The sequence below is a fragment of the Pelecanus crispus genome, chromosome 7, assembly GCF_030463565.1.
Source record: "Pelecanus crispus isolate bPelCri1 chromosome 7, bPelCri1.pri, whole genome shotgun sequence".
NCBI lineage: Eukaryota > Metazoa > Chordata > Aves > Pelecaniformes > Pelecanidae > Pelecanus > Pelecanus crispus.
Window position 1 is genome coordinate 35,600,679 of NC_134649.1, and position 24,004 is coordinate 35,624,682.

Here is a 24,004-nt window from a genome sequence, read left to right on the forward strand (position 1 = left end):
CATCTGGTAGGAATGAAGGGTTCTTCATGTTTTTTACTAGATGAGCATTTCAGACTCATTTGTGACTGAATGATACTGCATTCCCTCTCATGTCTTCTTGTTTTCAATTTATCCTTTACCAGAGACAGGAAGGGAGCAGTGAAATAGGAAATTAGGATGTTTAGAGAGAGTAACTAGAGTGAGCTGCAAAATGGTTTTTATTTTGTTCAGATGGCTGAGAGGCCTCTACGTGTGTCATCTTTCCTGCTGAGCTGAGGGAAACGCGTAAAGACACCATGTACCCAGTCTGGACTGCCATTGTCCGCTGGTGACTTCCTCAATTCTGAGCATATTCTTCACGCAAGGCCTTTCTTAGGAATGTTTCTTGGATACTTCAGAGTCTTTGGAAGATGTTATCTCTCCCACCTCTTTAGCCTGCACTTCTAATGCTTGTAAACAAGACCGGGAAGCAAGCTGGATTGTGGGGTAGATGATTCATAAAACTACCAGTTATCCCATCACCTGGATGGGTTTCAAACTAGAATTTTATGTCTTTGGTTGCCTGGATTTGCCTGATCATCTTTTCTAAAAGTGTTTATCTGTTTTAATTCAGAACAGATAAAAGTGCCACACAAATTACAGCTGGAACATGGAAAATGGTAATGTTTCTGAAAACCTAAATAGTTTCTTCAGTTGCTGTCAGAACCTTACACTATCCTATGTTTCGACCATAACTCTGAAGTTATGTGTAGGAGTACAGTAGCAGCACAGTCTACAGCTCAGTAAGCATGCTAGTAAATTGTTCCATGAATATCTGAGACTTTAATATAGTGAAGAAATAATCGTACAGACTCCAGATAGTTTCATGATGTTGCTCTGACAAGTTCTGTTTATATAATGTGTTCCTTTATTGCTGCTGTTATATTTATCATAGTTAGCCTGTCCTTGTTTGATGTGAAAAATGGTTAAAAGTTGAAAACATAAAGAGACCATTTTTATATTTCATAATCTTAACTCTTGGACTGTACCACTCACTTATTTGCACAAGTTCAGGAAGTAAATAGTGTGCAGGTGTTCATTTGTTCATTTTACCCGTGTAGATGTTTGGCAATATCCACGTTCTTAACCTGCTCCTCTTTCCACCCTCCCCGCCACACCCAGCCTTGCTCCCATGCCAAGTATAAACTAGTATTTGAGGCAAATCTGCTCAACTGGTTTATGCGTATTCTGAGCTTTTGTATCTAGGACTCATGCTTGTTGAATGAATTCAAGAAAAGACTTAGAGTATGACATGTAAAAGTATTTTCTTTGTGTATTTTTTTAACCTTTATTCATACAATCAATGCAAAGCAGCACTGGAAAGAATTAGAGAAGCAATACTTGCATTTCAGCAATAATCCCGTCAGAAGGCATGGTGTTCTTAGCATGATCTACAGGATTGAAGAGTTCTCTCATAGTGTAACTTGGAAGTTGTAGTGCTCCAATATATTAGCACATAACTACAGTTTGCAAAATATCCTCTTAAGTTCAGGGTTCCACCCCCCACACACACACACACTTTGTAGAATAATTATTTTCATGACCAATGTTTTTCTTTGTGAGATTTTTTTAAACACTTAAGATTCATTTTATGAATAAAATAGATGCCGTTGTCTTGCCCCGCCCCGCCCCCCCTGCCCCGCCCCGCTTCCCCCCAGAACTGTGTGACTCTGAGACATGTGTTCTTTTGTTAAATTAACTCATCATCATGATCTTGTTATTTCAACTGTGGGCTTAGCTGACCAAATTTCTATATTGCATGAGAGAGTCATTAATCATTTGAAGAGGATTTGTATACATTCAGTTGCTCAACATCTCATCTCTCACTTGACTCCCAAATAAATGCAGTAATGTTGCACGTGGGTTTTTTTGCTTTCCTTTGTGTAGTCAATAATGTTAATTTAACCTCCTGTGTGTATAGTGGGTGGTTGGGAGTAACAAAACAAACCTTAGATTGCAGTGAGCACCATGAAATTTTTTTCTTCAGTATTTAATTATTTTGATTATCCCCCATTGGTATGAAAAAAAAATATCTGGTAAAGTACATGTTTAATTCATCATTCAGAGCCACAGTTAGTGTTCAAATGTTGTGGACTGCTGGATATGAACAGCCTGTTACTTTCTGTTTTATTAGGGATAGTTGTTAACCCCCAACCCAGCAAAACACTATATATAGGTTGTCTACTGTCTCTGAGCATATCTTGTTGAGGAGACAGTACAGCTCTTGCTGAGTACGGAGCAGCATTATATGCATGCCTTAGACTATGAAGAGTCTGGGTTAAAGTTGCTTCTCATGGGAGATGGAGAAGATGCAGAGCTTGGGAAATATTTTTTTCTTCCTGCTTGGAAGTAGGAATGAGGCACTTAGGGCATATGTTTGTAAAAAGGCACAAAGAAGTCAGATACCTCTCCACTGATAATTAGAAGCAGCCTTGAGGTTGTCATCAACCTGAATGTGTCAGATGAGCTGAACATGCATGGAACTACACCAATTTCACTTTAAAACTTTTCAGCTTATCTGTTTGTGAAATAGTTTGCTTTTCTGTTTCTATAGCACATTTTAAATTGTATGGAGAGGTTTTTTTTGATGTTCTATATTGAACGCCATTCACTGGTTACCTTGTGGTAAGATGGAAAACTTTAGAAAACATTGCTGCATTGATTTTGAAGCAAGTCCGTAATTTTGCTATTTTTCTTTTACTGAATATTCTTTTACAGAATTATTTTATAGAAGTTGTTGATGCTGCCTGTTCACTGGCTTGATATGATCAACAGGAGTTTAAAGAGAAATGAAGGAGTCCTGTGCTAGTAATGAAAATGGTATTAAATATGAGGCAAAGTCTTGCAGTTTTTTTGCATCTATAAAGATATGCAAATGATACAATACGCTTAAAAAGGTCAGCCCCATAAAACTGGTTTTGGGAATATTTGAGTTAGGGGACTTTAGAGGGGAGAAATCCATTGATTGTTGGCTTGAGACACACAGCTTTTCAGAAATGGACTGCGAGGGTAAATCCAACGAACTTTAAATTGCACTTGATGCACCTCCTACATGTGACAAGTACCTTCACAATACTATGCAAGTTTAAAATATGCCTAACCTTATGCCCAGAGCATGGCCAGTAGAAGTCAGTAGATAATCCCGTAAAAATCACACCTGCTTGTTTTTGCTTCTTTTCGCAGTTGCTGAAAAAGAATGATCCCCCCCCCCCTTTTTTTTAAATAACTGTTTAAAAACAACAAAAAAAAAGCAGGTATTTTAAAATCAAGGTGCTGTTTCTGTTATGTATCAAACTGCATTTCTATTTCTGTCTTTAGACTTTAAAAGAGAAGAGTAGCTGAAAGCCTTTCTAGTGTGTGTCTGTGCATCTTAACGGCTCAACAAAGCTGTAGAGATTTTATAGCCCTCCCACCCCAGGCATCCTGACAACCTGTTGACACGTGTTTTGCTCTAAGTGTTTTGCATCTGTGTTTTGGCCACACCCACGTTAGTGGGATACTACTTCTAATCTAAAAATAAATTGAGGCATAGTGAGGGTTTTTAATGCTCTGAGAATAATATTAATCTAGTCAAGGCTTACTGTGTAATGTTGTATCTGTTTTCCTAGTCTGAAAGAGGAGGATCACCGCTACTGTAGCATGGAAGTAATGGCAAGCTTGATATAAATGTGTTCAAAAATGTTTTAACATCCTTAAGTGTTCAGAAGTGCTTATTAGCCTTCCCTTGTTTTCTTTGCTCTTGCACAGAGCTTGTCCTTTTGGAGTGAAAAGTTTTAGGCTAATTGCTGCTTCTTCCAAAGTGTGGTTTAAATAAAGCCCAACAGACCTCTCATGTTTATTAGCAAGAAAAAAGAGCCTCTTCTATTAGTATATTTCTGAATTGGAAGCATTAAGTGTAGAGTTCTCTACTGTGTCCATCAGGAGGCAGTTGGGAAGATGTGTCCTCAGCAGAGTGCTAAAGCCAGAGTGGAAGTGCAGGAGGGTGCATTTTGGGTGCAGCTGAGAGGGGTCTGCCCAAGTCACAGAAGTATTCCTGTCATGCTCACTCAGCAACATGTGCAAGAGAAGATAAGCCTTATCAAAGGGCCACACTACTATACTGGTAGATTTTCCAGGTTGGGGATTTTTGCATTTTTATTTTTTCACACTATTAGAGTGTAAGCTCATTGACTAGGATTCAGGCTTTCTGGTATTTGTGGTAATTATGTGGTTTTGAAATGCTCAACCTTCACAAACGCATAGACTCTACCATTATTGTATTCTGGTTACAATATGATTCGCTTAAGTCATGAAATCCTTGATTAAAGTTGCTCTAGAAATTTTCAGTAAATTGTCTCCATGGCTTACTCCAGCTCTGTAGGAGCATGATAACTGGCTCTGAACTTACTCATCTATGTAACTGGTATCTTTTTAACATATGTCCATTGGGAGAAGGGAGAAATTACGGTGCCACCGGAGTAGGGATTTGTTTTGCTTTTTAGCAGAAACTATTCCCTGGAGACTCATGTGTGTATGAAAAGGAACACACTAAACATTTGCATTTCTAGACCTAGCAAAAACATTAGATCTCCAGTAAGGCTTGTCATACAGATGTCCAAAATGTCAAACTGAAAGCCCGTTACAGAAGCCTTTTCTCCTTCCTTGTTGTGTTTACTGAATTTAAGAGTGACCAGAGTTTTTGTTCAGCCTTGTCACTAAGAAAAGAATCTTGAGAGCTTTTGTATGTAAAAATAGATATTTTTGAAGTTATTTATCTGTAAAAGAAAAGGAGGCTTCATCTGAAACTTGTAACGTAAAGTGACTCTCTTATCTTCAGTGGATGATTTAAAATAGCCATCATAATTACTTACTACTTGCCACTTTCAGCGAATCACTTAATCCTTATAAGAACTCTGAGACCTTGATGTGTTATCAATTTACATACTGGTATAATTGATTTTATACTATAATAAAGTATTAATTACTTATCCTGTTTTAAGACAATTTTAATAGGGTAATCATATTGGGAAGGAATGGATAGCCTCGGGAAAGGTCATCTTAACCTGATCGTGTAGAAAACAGATCAGTTGTTTTTGCAGAGATGCAAGTAGCATTTCTGTACTACTTCCATAATTAGAGAGGGACTGATTACAACATTTCAAATCCCAGGTGTTTTCTGAGCATTGCTGTTGAATAGAGACATGAAAAAAAGGAGGAAAAAAGCATTGTAAGTTCCTACAGAGGAGCAAGTAAGAACTTTCAGAGAATAATCAGAAATTATAAAGATCATATCTTACAACAAGAGATGCTGGTTTTCTCAAATTTAAAAGGTTTTTAAAATTCAGAACAGTTTTTATGGAATGAGGCAGTTTGCTTTTATGACCTTTTCTACTTGCTCGCTAAACATCAGACTAAGTTCTTGAATACAAGAGCTTTAATCATATGCTTCAAAACATAAATTCTCCTTACTGGACAACTGTCAGAAGAGACTTTTTTGAGCCTTAGAAACTGATATGCATTCAGACATCTGCCTCTTTGTTAACATGTGAATACCATAGTGGAGACTGTTGTCAATGTGTTTTGTAGTAGGAAATCCTCCTTCAGAGTGGATAACTGTTCTCATTTTGTTTTTTACATATCATGAACTTCTCTGCCCTCTCAGAGATGTGTCCTACTTGTCAGAGTGTTGAGAAAGGAAACTTTTCCTTTTTTTTTTTTTTAAAAAAAAATCACCGATGGTAATAGCTATTTTGCTGAAACTGTCATAGATATTCAAATTATTGCTAATTTCTAGCTGTCTGTACTGTTTAATGCTAGGTTTTGCTTTCCCCTTCATTTTCCATGTTATTTGTTACTTTTTCATATTATCTCTGATGCTCTAGCATTTTGAGGTTCAATGCAAATGCCATAAACTTAGTGTCTTTCAGAGACATCCAGTTTTGTCTTTAGATGAGCTGTATGGTTGCAGAAACACTGTGAAAATGGTTCTTGCATAGTTAAAAATTCTCAGTGTAACCCTAGTACTGCTATATTGCTGACCCATTAGTGCAAATCATTCCCAGTTGTGTTCTTACACCTTCCTAGTCCTCATAGCTCTGTGAATGGGACTTATTTTATGCTGTCTTGGTAAAAATAATTTCTGTACAGTAGACAAAATATATCAAACTAAAATTGTGGCTTGCATTGTTTCATACTGTTAAAACAAAATACTTCATTTTAAAATACAATGAAACCAACTGATACATGTTTACTCTTATGTGCCAAGTACTCTCTAAGTTGCAAAGGCAATTTGTATTAGAATGTATCTTTTAAATTAAACAGTAAATATTTATATTTAAATAAATATGCTGTTTACATCCTTAACAAATATTTGATAAATAATTTAAGCATCACAAGATATCTGTTTACAAGATAAATGTAAATGGAAATAGAGACTGTCACTCATCTACCACAGTTTGTACAATACTGCAGTTATGCAAGACATGTTCAATACTTTTCAGTATTATGTGTAAATTACCCATATCTAGTCTCAGCAAAGTATCCATTGTAATCAAGGTGCTTGTTTAGTTGAGACATTATGCCAAAATAAGTGGCTAGACTGGAACAGATAGCTTCAAAATTTCCTTCTTGCCTTGCAGATCAGTTCTCCCCTGCAGTCTACCCCTGTGGTTCTCATTGCATGCCACAAACCTTGCACTTCCTCACAATTTTTCTATGATACCTTTTGAATGAATTAATTTTTATCATTGTTAACATATGTCTGTGGCAGCCACCCCAAGAGATAATACAGCACACACTTTTGCATTGTGGCTGAGGCTATCTTATGGTGCTTGCCTTTGCTAGTCAGCCTGAATGAACCTGTAAAAAATTTTGTGATCAATCTCCTAACAACCACATAAAACTCTATCTACTATGATTATGCCAGTAAGTTAGAGCAGCCCAGGGTTCTGCAGACTGTTAGCAATATGATTCTTTGGGATGTTACAAATATGGTCAGCTTCTTGCTGAGGCAGCATGGTCCAGTGCTTGTTTTATTTGAGCACTACTGATCAGTTTATATTGGCTCGCATTGGGAAGGCTTTCTTCACAAGGGTAGAATATTAGTATCACTTGAAAGCTTAGCTTCCTATTTGTCCCCAGTTTTTATGGCCTTGCTCTAAGTCTTCTTCATTGCGATACAAGGGAGGCTTTCAAAATGGTTGATCAAACATTCAGAATGATGCAGATGCTGTCAAGGAATGCACAAACAAAAAATCCCAATGTGTTTACTTGAGCAAATTTAAATGCATAAAAGTATAAAAGTTTGTGTTTAGATCTTGAGATGCATGTAATAGGTTACATGAATGTGATTTCCTTTGAATGCTTTTTCTCCAGTTCATTGTTCACCATGCAAGTCTATATGGAAAGTTAGTGTAAACTCACCTGTTGGCCAAGTCACAGTAAAGCCTGGCTACGCTCCCAACCTGGATAATTATTTTGTTATTTATTAGACTAATAACTTTTTGGCATGTTATATTGTGCACACTCGGAACTCACCTAGTTAAGGTTACATCAAAGATTGACCTCCATTGACAAGATTAAATTGAAGTCATTTTCTCTTAGAGCTTAGCAGGTAGAGTATTTGTGTTGTCAGCAAACGGGACTTTATCCTCTTTCCCTTGGGCATTATCTCAAATGCAGTGTCAGAATGCCAGATGGATTCACTTTAATATTTTTTTCTCCAATTTTTATTTTTAATTTTCCTTCTATCACCTTTCAGCTGTCACACTCCATAATTTCCTTGGAAGGAAAGTGCCCAAAAGAAGCCACTGTATAATAGCTCTGCTTAAATGCTGATCTTACTCAGTAGTATTTTTGAGCTGTACATATTACCTGATATTTAATCCTTAGAACTTGCAGGACTGTCTTAAATATGTTATTTTCGTAGGCTTCTCACTTGCAAAAACCCCACAACAAACCATATCCAATCCCCCCCAAATCAAACAGAAAAAAAAAAAAAAGGAAAATATTAATTATCTATAATACTCTAAGGACTATTTTATGCTACAATTTGCTTTTAAAAATCCCCACATAAATCATATTATTGCATATACACATGTAGAATTGAAAAGAGAAAATACAGACTCAGACCAATAAATCAGTGAATACTAAATCAAACAAAGAAACAATCAGTCCTAAATACCCTTAATTGTGAAACGAGTGGTTTCATTTATTTAGAATATAGCAGATTTTAATACTTGGCTAGCTTTGCCACTTACAGAATATGATGAAGAAGGATGTCTACTAATTAACTCATTTGGAAAAGGAAATAACTCACTGAATGAAGGAAATAACATTCTTTTAGGGGTGATTTCCATGTATATGCTGACATTCTTATTTGAAATTTGTCCATTCTTTCTATCATTTCCAAAGTATTATAAAACCCATGGGCAAGGTAAATTTGCATACTTGAAATCACTAAGTCTGTATGTGAATTACTATAGAAATTATTCCATGAACATAACTTAAGTTCAGTTGAAGGAGAACAGTGTATTGCTACATATTTTAGTACACAATCTTTTATCCCCAAATGTATTCACCTTTTGTTTAAAGTGTAATATTTAAATATAACTTTTGTGTTAAAATTTGGAGTTAGGTGTTGTTAATGCTTTCAATGGTGGCCTTTAATAAGAAAACAAAAAAACAACCCCCTTTTCATTTCTCTCCTGGTAAGACTTCTAAAGACAAGAAGCATCACAAAAGCAACACAAGGGCTTATCTGTAGCTCCAGCAGTTGTGGAGGCGATATCATGTTCAACAGAGGAAAACAAAACCATGCCTTTAAGGACAAGAAAACTAGCAGTTTGGAAACAAGATGAAACAGTCATACTCATCCTGTTGGAACTCAGCTCTCCAGGGGGTGTGAAGAGAGAGGTGGTTGGCAAGAAAGAAGCATGAAATATATAATTTTATTTATCACTGTACTCCCAGGGGATGGAATATCAGCCTTTCCTCCAGACTTAGATACTATCTAATATATCATGGAAGAGCTACACAGCTTACTTCTTCCTTGCTTGGAATTGGAGTAGAATTGCATTTTACAACAGTCATTAGTGCATGGCTTAATGTTGGGAGGAATATTCTATTTCTCACTAAGATGGGAAATATGAGTTGGGCTTTCAAGTCTTCTGCCAACTGTCTGGCTTTTGCAGAAAGGGTAAACTGAAAAAGCTGCTGTCACATGTGGGCGGCAGGCATGCAGTGCAGTTAATGGTCTGTGATAAACCTGGATAATAAGCAGAGATGGAGAAGGTTTCTCCCAAATGGAATGAGAACTAGTGTTTTTTGGAAATGATCACGTTTCTTCATCCTTTTGGTTTAGGTATGAGAAGAATCAAATCTGTAACGGTGACAATCCCCCAAATGGTATAGAGAAAGGTAGCATCTGTTGGGGGGTTGGATAATTCTAAAACTTTTGGAATTAACTAATTAAGGAAACTACAACTTTAGACAAATTATCTCTTTACTCTCTTCTTTACCTGTGGCTCCTGGAGGAAAAAAAAAAAAAAACCAAACTATTTGTTTTTTTTCCAGAACCTTAGGATTCAATAGCTGTATATATTCATGAGACGTATGCAGCAGATTATTTGGCTCATCTCAGTATAAGCCAATTAAAGTAAAATAACTTTAAGGTCAAATGTTTTATTATGTCAGATTAATTTCCATTAAAGTGATTTTGAAATACTGATGTGTCTCAGTCTGTTATATGTGATTAATGTGAAACACTGAGTTTGTCTGAATATTTCTGTCATACACAGAAGGTCCTCAAAATCTAGCTAATATACAGTGACTTCTTTTGTATTCTACTTTCACCTAAAATCCAAACTACAGGTTGGCCATTTTGAAAAACTAAAAGCTAAAAGAGCAGGATATGGAAAGCTGCTTTCCAAGTAAGCCCCCATTTAATATACTGGTTAAATTATCAAGTCTTTTAACGGAAGTGTATAGATTGTAAGATTTTAACTAATTCTCATTTAGTAGAACAAGAATTTCTCACACTGAGAAAGACTGCTTATGAAAAGCCTTTTAAGTTTTTGTACTTGCTGGTCTGTTTTAGCTTTGTAAATAGTATAATATATTTATCCTTGTAAAGGTTGTGTAGATATATATGGTCTATGAATGCATAGATTTATGTCTAAATATTATTTATATTGATTTACTCTCAAATGGATAGGTAGGGCAGAGACTCATATTTAAATTAATGAGATTCTTCAAAGACGCTAAACTTTGGTCTCTTTCAATTAAGAAACATGTCACAAACTGTTGCCAAGGGTTAAGGTTATTTAAGATGTTAAAAAGTAGTCTTCACTCTTTGTTGCCTTCAAAGTTTGATAGAATTTCTGGTTAAACTAGGTCATAAAGAAATCAATAATTTTATCTAAATTGCTTTTGCTTATCTGGTTATAGTTCTGTACAAAATAGGCCAAATACTCTTCAGGAATCTGTAACAGGCAGACAATAATTTCTTGTTCAAAATAAGTCACTGCTAAGTCTATATGTTAATATTAAAGTATGCATAATTTTACAAAACCTAGTATGATGTACATTTGTAAAATTCAGCATAATGCAAATATTTTTCTTTAGGAAATGTCAGTCAGTACTCACTGGGTAAGGCAACAACAGCTGTAGTTAATACTCCTGTGAAGTAAAAACACTTTTAATTTGTCAAGGCCTAAGTTCAGCACTGATAGCAGTTCTTGAACTGATGGAAATAAGCTAAATGGAGATAATAATTAAATAATTATCCAGGGAATTATTTAAATCTAGAGAGTTTTGTATTAAAAATAGTGCATACACTGTTTATGTTGAAGGTGTTTGTTGGGCTGCCTTTATCATTTTCAGGGCAGCCAGAGATCTGAGGTAGTATGGGGTTTTCTTGAGAACTATTGATAAATCTGGTTTCAGAGATGTACCTGTACTAGGAGTATAGAAGGAATCTGAGAGATGATAAAAATATCTTGTTGTTCTACTCTAGATGGAGATACATGTGAATGCTAATCAATAGATTGATAGATATGTTAAAATATTCAAAACATTTTTTTATGCTGACTGTGAATTCTGAATACTGAATGTGGGTTTCTGTTGCAGTACGAATACTTCAATGCTGTGCTCATTAATGAACGAGATGAGGAAGGAAACTATCTGGAGCTGGGGAAGGAGTTCATTCTAGTGCCAAATGACCACTTCAATAACTTGCCTGTCAACATCAGTCTGAGTGATGTCCAAGTACCAACCAATATGTACAATAAGGGTAAGAAAAAAAGCTGGTTTATTTCATCTTTCCACTGGCCAAACACAGAAACTTCCTTGCTTTTAAAATGAAGCTGTTGATTAACTATATGTTGTGTGTGTTTTCCAGTTTGCAATTGAACTGAAATTTCAGCAGAAGAATGCCTGAAGTGTGACGGTTTTGTAATATCTTTTGTTTTGTGGCAATTTAGCCATTTAACATGGCCAATGATTTGCATATTAGACTTGCATGAATTCTGCCATAGAATAGAATATGGTAGAATATGTTTATTCTTATGAATTATTTTCCAGAATCTCCGAATCAGCTCAACAGGCCTTACATTGTCATTTACAAGTTACATTCTGTCTTTGCTGAGAGCCAGAAGCGTCTTTGAAAGATACAAGGTAGATGAGAGGGGCATAGTCTATTAGATTTATGCTCTCAAGCTTCTGGGAATAAGTCTAGCTGTATATGGCTGTATACATAGCTGCTATGAGTTTTCAGATAAGTATTTAGGAGGAATAAACTACCTTAAAATTTCTACTCTCCTGACTATTTGTCGTAGGTGCTGGATAGCACATAGCACTAACAAATAGCTACATTAGACATTAGGAGTGATGGACTTAGGTCTAAAAATGGGGAATGCAAACTGAACTCAGGTACACGCTCATTTTCCTTTTGCCACTTCCCTTTGATCAGACGGCAGAATTTTGTAATTTTACTGTGCTTATGCAGCACCTATCTATTTATTTTTCTCAATCCAGTAATAAAAGAAAAACTAAGGAGGAAAGTGCCAAAGTTTCCAAACAACGTCTACAGTATATTTGTCATTGGTCTGTATAGAGCTACCTAATCTCATTATCTGGTTCCTCTTCCTTGTTTTAACTATACTAAAAGACAGCTTAAAATACATTAAATGCTTTCCTCATAATACATTCCAGGCTAGCAACTGTGGTAATTCATGCAAGGATATTGTGTAATCACAAATGGAAGGAGAATTAATTTGGATAGGTTGGGCTGGTAAGAGAAGCAATTGATATGACAGCTTCTCTTCAAAGTTATGATTCAGACTTGAGAATCTTGAGAAGCCAAAAATCATACAGTAATGTCTTAAATTAGGGATTACAAAATAACAAATCTTCCGAGAGAGTATTTGAAAGGTTGTGAAATGATTAATATGGGATATTTTCAAAAGATTTGGAAAATGCTTACAGCTTCTAAAGCTACCAAACCTTTTTTTTTTTGTGCAAGTGCTAATATTTATTTAACCGAGCCTGTCTATAAATTAATTAATTCCAGAATTGCTAAGGAGGAAAAAAAAAGGGGGGGGGAAACAGTACGGTTGGAAAGGGATATAGAGGTCAGGCAACCATATTTTTCTGGAGAAGCAAACTAACTTTGAGTAGGTAGTTAGTGAGAGCAGTAAAACTAAAGGACCTTCAGTTACATGATATGCAGTACTGCTATGTATAGAATACATTTTTATATGCTGATTAATTACAGTTAAAGGCCAAAGTCAAAGGGCTTGTTGCATCTTGTTTTGGCCTCTAATAAAGGGACTGCCTGTAGAGATGGGGAAGATAGAGCTCTGTGATGATTCCTGTTTCCACTTTGTCTAATTCAAACCAGCCAAAATCATCACTTTATGCAGCTGCAGAAAAACATTTTTTTATCATTTAAATGTATTCCAACTGCTGAAATCTGTTTTGTTGCTGACATTTTCCTTACACATGGACATGATAGTCTCAGCTTGGAGACTGACAATGTCTGGAATTGTTACTCTTACCAAGAAGAGGCCAGTATACTTATATTTTTTTGTTGCCCATTTCTTCAGTTCTGTAATGCGGAGGGGTGATAACAAGTTAATTAAATCCTAGCCTGAGGGTACAGGCAGCAGATATTGATAGGTTTACAACCAAGTGTCTGCATAACACCATTTCTCTAGAAAATGCCTGTTGTTCGTTTCCAGGTTGTTTTATTTTGTTGAATTAGTAGGCAAAACCACAGCCCAAACTCACAGTTGAAAACAGACAAGTGTGATCATTGAATATTTAAACACAGGACTCTCAAGTCAGCATAGAAAAGTGAACTTTTTATTTGTAAGCTAATTCTAAGGTTGTTCCTTCATTATGGGTTTTTTAGTTGTAGAGATACTAATAATCTGTGATGGGTTCAGAGGGGAGTCACAGGACTCATCAAAGGGTTGAAAAATGTGCCTAAGACTGAAAGACTCCAGGAGTTCAGTCCATTTAGTTTATTCAAGAGATGATTAAAGGATTAATTAGTTGATCTCTAGTTAATTACTAATACCAGGCTCCATAATCTGGTTGCCAAATGTTTAAAAAGATCCAATGGCTGAAACTGGGTTCCATTGTTTTGCAAATTGCACAAATGTGGGCTCAGTTAAGGTATGGAGGGTTGTTTGTGGGTTTTTTTTTTTTGTTGGTTGTTGGGGGTTTTTTTTGGGGGGGTGTATTTTTTTTAAATGAAGCTAGGTAATGGTATATTAGAAGGGTGTTGTCCTACCGTCCCCCCAAGCCCTTAATCAAGACCAAATTCTTTTTTGTTTGTTTTTGAAATAATACATAGTCTAGAATGAGTTTGGGGAAAAACTTTGGCCTGGTCAGCTTGCATGATCATAGCGATCCCTCCCAGCTGTAGAATTGCTAAAGTGAATGTTCAGAGTCCCTAACTAGGCTCTAAATAAGATTGGCTTAAAAATCATGGGACATAAATACATTGCTATTCTTTATGTATCTTCTGGCTCTTTCAGCCTCTGCATAGAAAAGCTTAAAAATATTGATGGTAACAACAGGACTAAATAATTCCTATTCAAAGGAAACCATCAAGTTTAGAATCTGAAAATAAAAAGCAAAAGCAAATTTCAGTATGTTTATGATGAAATCAAGAAAGCTGAAATACCATAAATATAAAAACTATGATATTAAAATTTAACATGGAACATTTTGAAAAGGAAAATGAAAGCCAATAAAAAAGGCTGTCAACCTAACTTGTAAGCATACGTGAAACTCTAGTGCCATCTTTGAGTACAGATTGCATGCACCTACTATAAATGCAGAAAGAAAAGTAAATTAGTGAATTTAATGAAGAATCACAGTTTTGCATTTACAGTACTCTTGATCATCATTGTAAAATATAAAGAGCTGGTCTGGTTATTGATGTGGTCTTATACTTTTCATTCCCCTCTTTTGCACACCATTGTCCCCCGGTTTCTCCATATCTTACAGCACATATCAATTAATATTAAAAATAGAAAAGTTACTGATCTTTGGAATATAAAGCCTATGGGGCTCAGAAAACACAATTTTGGCATTCCTATAATGTTCATATACTGAAGGGATTCAGAAAAAAAGTGGGATGATTGTGCTTTACAGATAAGTGTGCTTATCTGTCTGTCAATACAGAGAGACCTCTCTCAGCTCTAGGCTCTTTCACAGCAAGGCTGGTGGTTCATTTAAACTGCAGAACATTCTGATGGAATTGGCCTCCTTCATTTTTCCTGAAAATGACTGCTTATGATAATGTTTTGCTTTTGAAATGTTTAAGCACACATCACGATTCTAAATCTGTCAGTGCATTCTGTTTCTCCTCTTTAAGCACAAAATGTATTCATTGCCTATAGCCACAGGATATGCAAGACAGTATCCTTTTAAACAATGAATAAATAATTAAGTAAGATGTTCTGTGATAATTGTCTTAGCAAGTGGTAGCTCTTTCTTCCATCCAGAAATTTGGCAATTGGCAATTATCAACTGTGTATAGATTTCTGACAGAAAGTAGGGAAAAGTGAATTAATCGTATAGGTATATTCATAGATGAAAAAGGAAGAGAGGAAGAAAGTTACTTTTTCGTATTAGAAGGAAAGTTTAGTTTTGGAAAGTACAGAATCAATCTGAATCCAGTTTGGACAATGCAGTACCAAGGCAGAAGTCCAGGTATGAGAACAAGTGTGTATAAGGCACTGTCTAATTCAGCTGCTGTTGTTTTTTAATAAAAGTTTATTTACATGGGTTATATATCAGCACCAAAGTGCGTTTTCATATCTCTTATTTTTTATCTCTCCCCTATTATTTTGGAATGTAAATGATTTGGGACAGGCTACAGTCTCAGATACATCTTGCATATATACTTCCATAGGTATACCTTCCAAAGATATCAGATAAACCCTTCTGCATATCAGTGGCTATATTTTAAGTGGCTATTGTGGAAGAGATTAATAATAATGAAAAATGATTAATGATTTAAAGTTTACGTAGTTTCAATATTTGCTTTATTACTTTCTGTGATGCTAGTAGTGTATTTAGAAGAACCTAGGAATGTGACATATAATTAAAAAGTAGGCAGTTGGAATGTGGGCTAGGCTTTCTGGCAGCCATCCATGGAGAACGTGGTTTCTGGCAGTAGGATTGCCACTGGGAAAAAGTAGGATTCTATAATGGATTTATGTACATGAGAAGATGATAAAAGAAGGCTTCAGAACACTCAGATCTGGTCTTGCAGATGCTGACAGCATATAAAAGAAAAACAGAGTAGCATTTTACTTTTTGTTAGTATGAGAATGGTAGGTAGTGTTAACTTCCCAAAATCCTACATTCTTTGTCCAAAGTACGTGCCGTATCTGAGCTGAAGAACCTATTCCAGTTTTATTTTTCTAAGTCTATGTCACCTCGTATTTACCTATAGTTGTGGACAGTAATGACATGTTTTCTGCTATTGCGTTTACACTCAGCATTTTTTCAAGTTGTTGGAAAAGGCTTATGAATAGTTGGCTAAATGTGGATTTCAGAGCATAGCAGATGAAAACCAAAGCCAGGGTGAGGGTGAATGTGTCTGGGTGACATACACTCAGACAATTCTAAAATATGGCACCTGTTGAAAAGTGAAGTATAGCATAGTACAGTACCAGAAGTGACACACACCAGGATCTCCTCTGCTTATGTTAGTGTTGCATGAATTCTAGGAAATTCAAGAGGATGTTGATAAATACATTATCTCAATATCAACTGAAAACAAGTCCTGTTTTTGAGCTTTTGCAGTCAGTCTCTGTTTATATGATAAGGTAAACTTTACATTTGTAGTTTGTAGAAAGGGGAAAAGCCCAGGTTCTCTTCTTTTCAATACTTCAGAAATTTCTAGATGGAAGCACTTCTCCTTGCCTTTCAAACTATCTTTCTATTGTACCTTTCTGTTTTTCCCTTAGGTCCTCAGAATTGTGGGGGGTTTGTATTTTGCAAATTTTACTCTCTCATTCTACTAGTGTTCTTAGTCATTAAAAGGAGTGAGACTAATTCACTAACTAGCATAACTGACTAACTTAATTGATCTGGCACTAAATTCTCTTTTATCAAGTACTGGGGCAAACTAGAGGGTTGGAGTCCTTGAAGTCAATGACATTATGGTTGCAAAATCAGTAATAGACTGTAGTTGCTTCTTCCATCCCGAGGAATGCAAACAGGTGGCTACTTAGGTATGTCACAGCAGGCACCTGCCCATCTGGAAGACTTTTTCATCCTTTTTCATTTCTGAGGAATTACTCCAGCATTTCTTGAACATTTCTGGGACTTGAACATGTCCAGAATAACTGTAAAGTGTAAGAATTTGTAGTGGACAGTTGATAAGGACAGTTGATGCACTGTATGTTTTCTTGAAAAGTGTAGTCTTTTGTTTAACTACCTTTTGTTGTTACCAAAAATAAAGTGGTTAGAATTTTGGATTTTAGGAAGCTCAGTATCTACAGCCTCTGGTTGGGAATCAAGGGTAGACAGTAAGATTCTTAGGTACATACCTCTATAATTTGATTGCCTTGAATAATTTATTTTTTTACATGGGTAAACAAGGTCTCAGACCTCTAGATACAAATGAATACAATGAAAAGTGAAGTGATGCAGGCTTTTTACAGTAGAAACAGAATAACAAAGTTAAATGGGTTCTAATCACAGCTGGATACAAAAACCAACTGTCTTTACTGAATCTTTGTTTAGAGTAAATGTGCTCAGTGTAATCACTTCTTCTCTGTAAGAAATTTAGATCTAAAGAGAGACTTCTGTGCCTGAGAGCTTTTTCAAGTGTAAAAATATTATTTATTTCTAAAAACCTTATGTCTCATAAAATCTTCACTGTAGCAGATTTGGACTAAAATATTACATACACAAAGAAAACCTTTCTAAATTTTCTTAAAAAATAAAAATGCTTTTTAGAATGAGGTCAGTTTTACATCCCTAGCTGGGTATCTGCTACCTCCATTTCCTTTCTTTGTCTTCCCAAGAAGACACAAAGAATGAATGTGGTTATTCAGGCCTAGTTTTGTGCTAACACTTAGGTTAACTTGCATAGTTTTATCCTCGCACTGACTTGTTCCTATTTAGGCCTGTACTAACACTGTGACAACTGCACATTGTATTCCTTTTCTCATTACATTTTTTTCCTGCTTACCTAAAAACACTTTCTCCTACTTTCAGTCCTGAACTTATACCTCCATCTTCTGTATGACTAGTTCTTGCTTGATCTCGTTTGTGCTTTTGATTATGACAAGCCTTTCTGTACCTTTTTTTTGAGATTAATTACCTATAAAGAAGTTGTGAAGTGTCTCAAGGCACAACTGGATGTATGATGTCATCTGCAGGTTATTGGGGGATAAGAAATTATTGCTCTCTGCCACTTGTGCTTGCTGGGTATTATCCCATTCAAACCAGCTGTTGTAAGCTGTTCTGTAAGCTCTTCCCGAAACTGGTTTGGTAAAAGGAATCAGATCAGCATTTTTTCCTAGCAGAGTGTTTGAAAATAGGATCATTTTGACAGAACTAGGGTGGGGGTGACTGGACATGAATTTATCTACCAGCTCTGGACAATAGTCTCTGAGAAGTGGTGGAGGAGGTAGATGTGCCAATAGAGGTAGACTGGGGAAAGAGGATAATCTCTTTACTGGGATCAGATCAGATGCAACTTGAGCAACATGTCTGATTTTGCCTTAAAAAAAAAAAGAAAAAGAGAGAGAGAAGAAAAATAATTTCTCTTGGCAACAGAAAGGAAGTAGGCTTACATAAGTTGATTTAAACTAATGGGAGATTTTTCCTTTGTTGTCATTTCTAGTTTACTATATATATAATCTTGTTTTACTTGCTGAGTTTTATAATGGAGGAATATTTCCTAGAGGATAAACCTTCATCCTATTAGCACAGCTGACAGTGGAATTAAATGCATTCTAGAGCTTTGCAAGACTTACTTATCCATTGAGTTTTTTGTATTTATTAAGAGTCATTGAGGAAAGACTCCAAACTTACTACCAGATAAACAATAGATTTTCAAATTCTAAATGCTCTTAATTGTTGTAAACATATTTTTGTTTTCATCACTAGTGAATGTCAGAGGAAAAGACATATAGGCACATCTGTGCTACATGGTGGAGAGTTGCGTAGTCTGTTCTTACCCCAAAGGATGTTGACATACATGCATGATTCACTGGAGTATTTTATGCAAATATTATGGATGCAAAGCAGTTTTGTGACCATGGTTCTGCAACTAAGTTGTCAAGTCCTGGATCAGAAGAATTCTAATTTATTAAGGTGCAGCACAAGGTTAATGTCTCTCTTTTGCATCCCATCCAGAGACTGCTAGATTGCAGCTCTGCTCTGCATTCCATTTATACAGCATACGACACATAGCTCTTGAGAGACACGATATTTTTGTACGCCAGTATTTTAGTGCTTGCTTGTTTTCCCATAGTTTGTTTCCAGAGGTATTCCATTGCATAGCCTGAGGTACAGTTTATTACTTTAAACTCTGTGACTATTGGAGAGTTTTAGACCTGGCTCAGCAATGTGGTGCTCTTCAGCAGAGTACCAAGTGCATGCCACCTCCCACAAGCAGTTAAGTTCCACTGATTTTCATTGTCTTAAAATTTAGTGCTTGCTGAACTACTGTGCTCTGTGTGGGGAGATTGAAGCCTATGCTTCAAAGTTCTATGGAACTGCCATCTACATCTTTTAGCTTGGGCTTTTTGTGCTTTACCCCTAGTAAAATCCTGGGGTGAATATAGCATAAATACTTAAATGCCAGTCATTCTAGGTGCACACAAGCAGAAGCACCATGCTGGTACAAAGGAATAAGCTTGCTCTGAGCAGATTCAGTTTTGGACATTTTTCTTCCTAGTTTGATTTACAATTATGTCTGTTCAAATTAGTTTAAACAGAGAAATGTCTACTCTTAGCTTGGAAAGATTCTTAGACTCTGGGAAAAGAACTGATGACTGTCTTTGAAGTGCCCAAGGTGAAATGTTGATTGGTATGTGGAAAAGCAGGATGTAGTGGGTAATGCACAAAAGGAACATATTAACATGACTGCATACAGTAAAGTCTATAATAATAACTATCTTCCATAAATGGCTTTGTGATTCAGGAAGGCACTTTGAAGCACCTTCCTGCTTTCCTACTTGTTGCTCAAGCTGAATTAAAATACCAGTGTCTGGGCATGTGCAGATAGTTATTCAAATGCATTTTCCTTTTTTAGAAACTTGATATCAATAACTGCGTAGTTTAAAAGGCAATGGACTCTGCTTCAGGGAGGAAGTATGCTCTGTGCAGGGAGAAGAAAATATGTTAGAATCAATTACTGATTTTAATAATGATATGTCAGAATCATAAAATTTCCTCAAAAGTGTTGGGTCTGGAAAGTTACTCTCCAGCTTTCATTTATAATGGAGAATGGGGCTTACACTATTGAACCATGTTTCAACTTTTTTGTTATATGAGTACATTTTAAATTAAGGAAGTTACATGAACTTTTAGCACAGTGCTTACACTGATTTCTTTTTAATGTTGTCATTATTTAAACTGAATACATTTCTCTTAGAATTTTCCTACAACTTTGTCTGACATTTCATAATGTCTACCAGTATAAAAGACTGAATTTTCCCATCCTCTGTTACATCAAGCAGGTTATATTTCATAGTACTGCCACATGATTTGGAAATACATTTTGGGGTCACAGTCATGTTTTTGTGAATTTTGTAATTGACTGAGTCTTCATTCCCTACTATAATGTATTTGAGGGGGGAACAGGTGAACAATATGGTTTAAATCAAATAAAAATATCTGGCTTTTAAAAATCTCTCCTTAATAACAGTTCCCTCTTTCCTACCCCTGACATTAGACTCTGATATGTGCATTCTGCTGGTTGTTTTGGCACTAGGAAGGATTTTTTCTTATCAGATTGGCTGGTCTTTGGCAAATATTTATCAGCAGCCAAGAGACTAGTTACCTTACAAAATCTCTGCTATCATAAATTGGCAGGTGTCTTAGTAAATTACTTTTACATTTTTACATCATTGGGCTCGGTTCTGTGTTAAAATAGGAAATACGGGTATGTTACGGGGAAGATCTTTTTTAAGGAAGCTGGAGAATAGTGTGGGCGTGGGCAAGTGAACATTTAATTTCCCCAAATCCTTTTTGTTTGAGATATGTTAAAAAAAAAAAAAAAAAGAAAAATAAAAAATGACACTGAATCGCAGATTGTCAGATATCTCTCCAGGTATATTTAGATAATGAAGTAGTAGCCTTAGTGCAAGATGTTGCTGTGTCTTTACTGACAGAGCAGAATAACCAAGACAGAAAATAAAATTTTGATGATCAGTGTTATACAGTCCAAGAGTTAATCTGCTGCTTTGAAAAATAAAAGCAATAATACAAATTTTAACTTAGAGAAGTCCAGCTGACTGTCTTCCGTCTGTTTTTTCCATCCTCATACTGTGGTATAGCTGATGTTCTGGTGTTTTTGAAGTACAGGAAGGGATTTTATCAGTGTTTTCCATAACTGCAAAGTTTTTCTGTGATGGATGTTGTAGTCCATGAATATTTTCAAGCATTTCTGTCAACAGGAGATATGGTTTATGTCAACTCAACTAACAAACATAAGGCACACAATATGCTGCTGAGAGTCTCAAGCTGTGTCATCAGCATTTTTAAAAAATGGTTCATGAATGTAAAATACAATTGAAAGTTCAATAATATGTAAAAAGATAAAGGAGTCTTCATTAATAATAGTCTAAATTAATTTTTCCTTAAATTAATACCAAACTGAGACTAATTCCATGCCATTGGATTTGAAATTAAATCAAGTATTAGCAACCGTTTTGACCCTGTAACAGTGATCACTCTGAGTAAATATAGATTTATAAAAGAAGTGATTAAAAAGTATCTTAAAAGTCTTGAAATATATTTGGATTTCACTTATTTCAGAGACAAGATGACTATAAATATCCTATGTTTTCCTATGGATTTCTATTCAGTTTTTATTATTGCTCTTGTTATTTTCACAATTCTGTTGCTTTCCACATGGAGACCCCATATTTAGCATTCTTCCATGAATTAGTGTATTTGATTTGGTCTTTTTTTACAAGCTTGTGATACTCTTCAGCAGAAATGGGCTTTATCTCTTTCTCTTATAGCTTTGCTCATGACATAGAATGATTATTTGTAGCACATGTGTACTGTCTTTTGTGCCTCTCTTCGTCTCTCTTGTCACCTATCATTTACTGGCTGTTGAAAGTATGGATTTTATGTGACTTAAACCTTTGTTTAAAAGCCTTGTGTTATGATTATTATTATTACTATGGAAGCTTGGCAATCAATTATTTGTGTGCTCTGATATTATTTTCTGGGTTGTAGATCATGGAATCATAGAATAGTCTGGGTTGGAAGGGGCCTTTTAAGGTCATCTAGTCCAACCCCCCTGCAAGGAGCAGCGTTATCTCTTCAACTAGATCAGGTTGATCAGAGCCCTGTCCAACCTGATCTTGAATGTTTCCAGGGGTGGGGCATCTGCCACTTCTCTGGGCAACCTGTTGCAGTGTTTCACCACTGTCATCATAAAAAATGCTTCCTTATATCTAGTCCGAATCTACCCTCTTTTAGTTTAAAACCATTACCCCTTGTCCTATTGCAAGATGTTTTCTTTCTTTTCTTGCAGTTGTTTCCTTCCTTCCTATCTTTCTATCTTCATAATCACTCATACTTAAGAAATGATTTACAAGCAGTATGAATGCAATACAGCTTTGAATAATTCTGAACTCAGTGTCTTTAGTAATAAAAGCATCAGGTCTAGTCTGTGCTTTTCTGCTTACCATGTTTCCTTCTTGAATGCTGGGAACATTGCTAACGTAGATCTTAGACTTAGACTTCACAAATTATCTTTAAGTTTTGCTTGAACAATTTAGAATCTGGTAAAGAATATCACCTGTGTCAAATGGCATTTCCATTGCATGATTTTCACTGCATGTTAAAAGATGAGTTTATGCACTACAAGTCAATAAATGCAGACTGTAATCAAAAGTTTTGCTTGCATAGGAAAAAAATATGCTGCATGTAATAGAGCCTTTTCTGAAAGATATTGAAACGTGATGAACCACAACCATTTTTTGATTAAGTGAGGTTTTTTCAATTTGATACTTAAAAAGAGCTATGAATATCGTTCAGTCATACTTTCCTATCAATGCCTTCCAAGCGGCTGTCAAAATTGAGATTACCTATTTTCTAGAATATTAGAACCAAAAAAATTCATTTCTCAAGTGATGCAGAAAGATTATAATCTGCAGCTAGCAGATACGTAAAACCCTTTTCCTGCAAGGTGTGAAATTAAGAAATAAAATCTTGTCTGTCACTGTCGTATATGATTTTATGGACTATGCTTCTGAAAATTCAACATCCTGGAGTTGTTATTTAAATAGTCATGGCCACATATTGTCCTGGACCACTATATTTATATTTTGAAATCCTTCCCCTGAGTTGTTTGTCTTCACATTTTAAGATCTCTAGGACAGTGTTTGCACTGTCTTCCTAACTTTGGTCATTGTTTAATTTAAAAGGAACTTTCTTAGTCTAACTGATTTAGTCAAGGTTGCAGAGAATTTCCTATCTTCCCATATTTCTTTGTTTTAACTCTTACTGGCTATTGGACAAAGATGCACAGACTTCTCCACTTGTTCCATCTGGTTTTACTCAAATTCTGCCTCAGATCCGATTCCCAGAGTCTACTCAGGCTGCTGCTTTGTTCTTGCAAAAGGCTTTAGCTTCACAGGTTTCTTTTTCTTTTTTTCAATTCTCTGTCTTTAACAGCGAGCCTTTTGGAAATGTTGGCATCACCACGCAAGATGTGTACTGTGCTTTATCTTTCTTGTATCCCAGTCTGTCTGTCTCTGGCTGTGGATCTAATCTGTATGTTTCTAATACATCCGCATCACTATGGCAATTAGATGTCACATACAGGCTACACGGTAATGTTAAGTTTTTCTTCTAAAAAGCCCTATTCTCTACCACTCCTTATTCAGCAGCTGCTGCTTAGTTACTTGGGGTTGGGCTTTGCTTTTTGAGAAATACGAGCCAGTGAAGGTTTGCTAATGCACACTGTCTCAGGTATAATGTTAAGAGGCTCTTTGAGCTGAGACACCTCTGTTAATCATGATGCCTCCCCTACTTCTGTGCTGCTTCCAGGGGCAAGAAAGGGGCAGTAATTTACCATTGGCCTATAATGGTAGAAAATTACTCTGTCTCTTTTTCCTTTTTCTGCATTATTGTCTCTGATGAGTATTAACTTCTCCGATGACTGATTAGAAGCTGTGGAGCCACTGTTTTAGCTCCCATTGTGAAGGGTTGGAAGCAGCAGATGTTTAATGCTGTTATTCCTGTTCATTTGGGCCTGGGTACTAGGTAACCCTTACAGGAATCG

General features: G+C 35.9%; 1 protein-coding gene across 1 annotated transcript in view; it reads left to right on the plus strand.

The window, feature by feature from the left end:
* The window catches only part of CACNA2D3 (calcium voltage-gated channel auxiliary subunit alpha2delta 3), a 480,096-nt gene that overhangs the window by 168,988 nt on the left and 287,104 nt on the right, over positions 1–24,004 (plus strand). Inside the window, exon 5 of the mRNA XM_075713919.1 lies at positions 11,125–11,287. Coding sequence (XP_075570034.1) covers positions 11,125–11,287 — 163 coding nt within the window. The remainder of the gene's footprint in view (positions 1–11,124; positions 11,288–24,004) is intronic.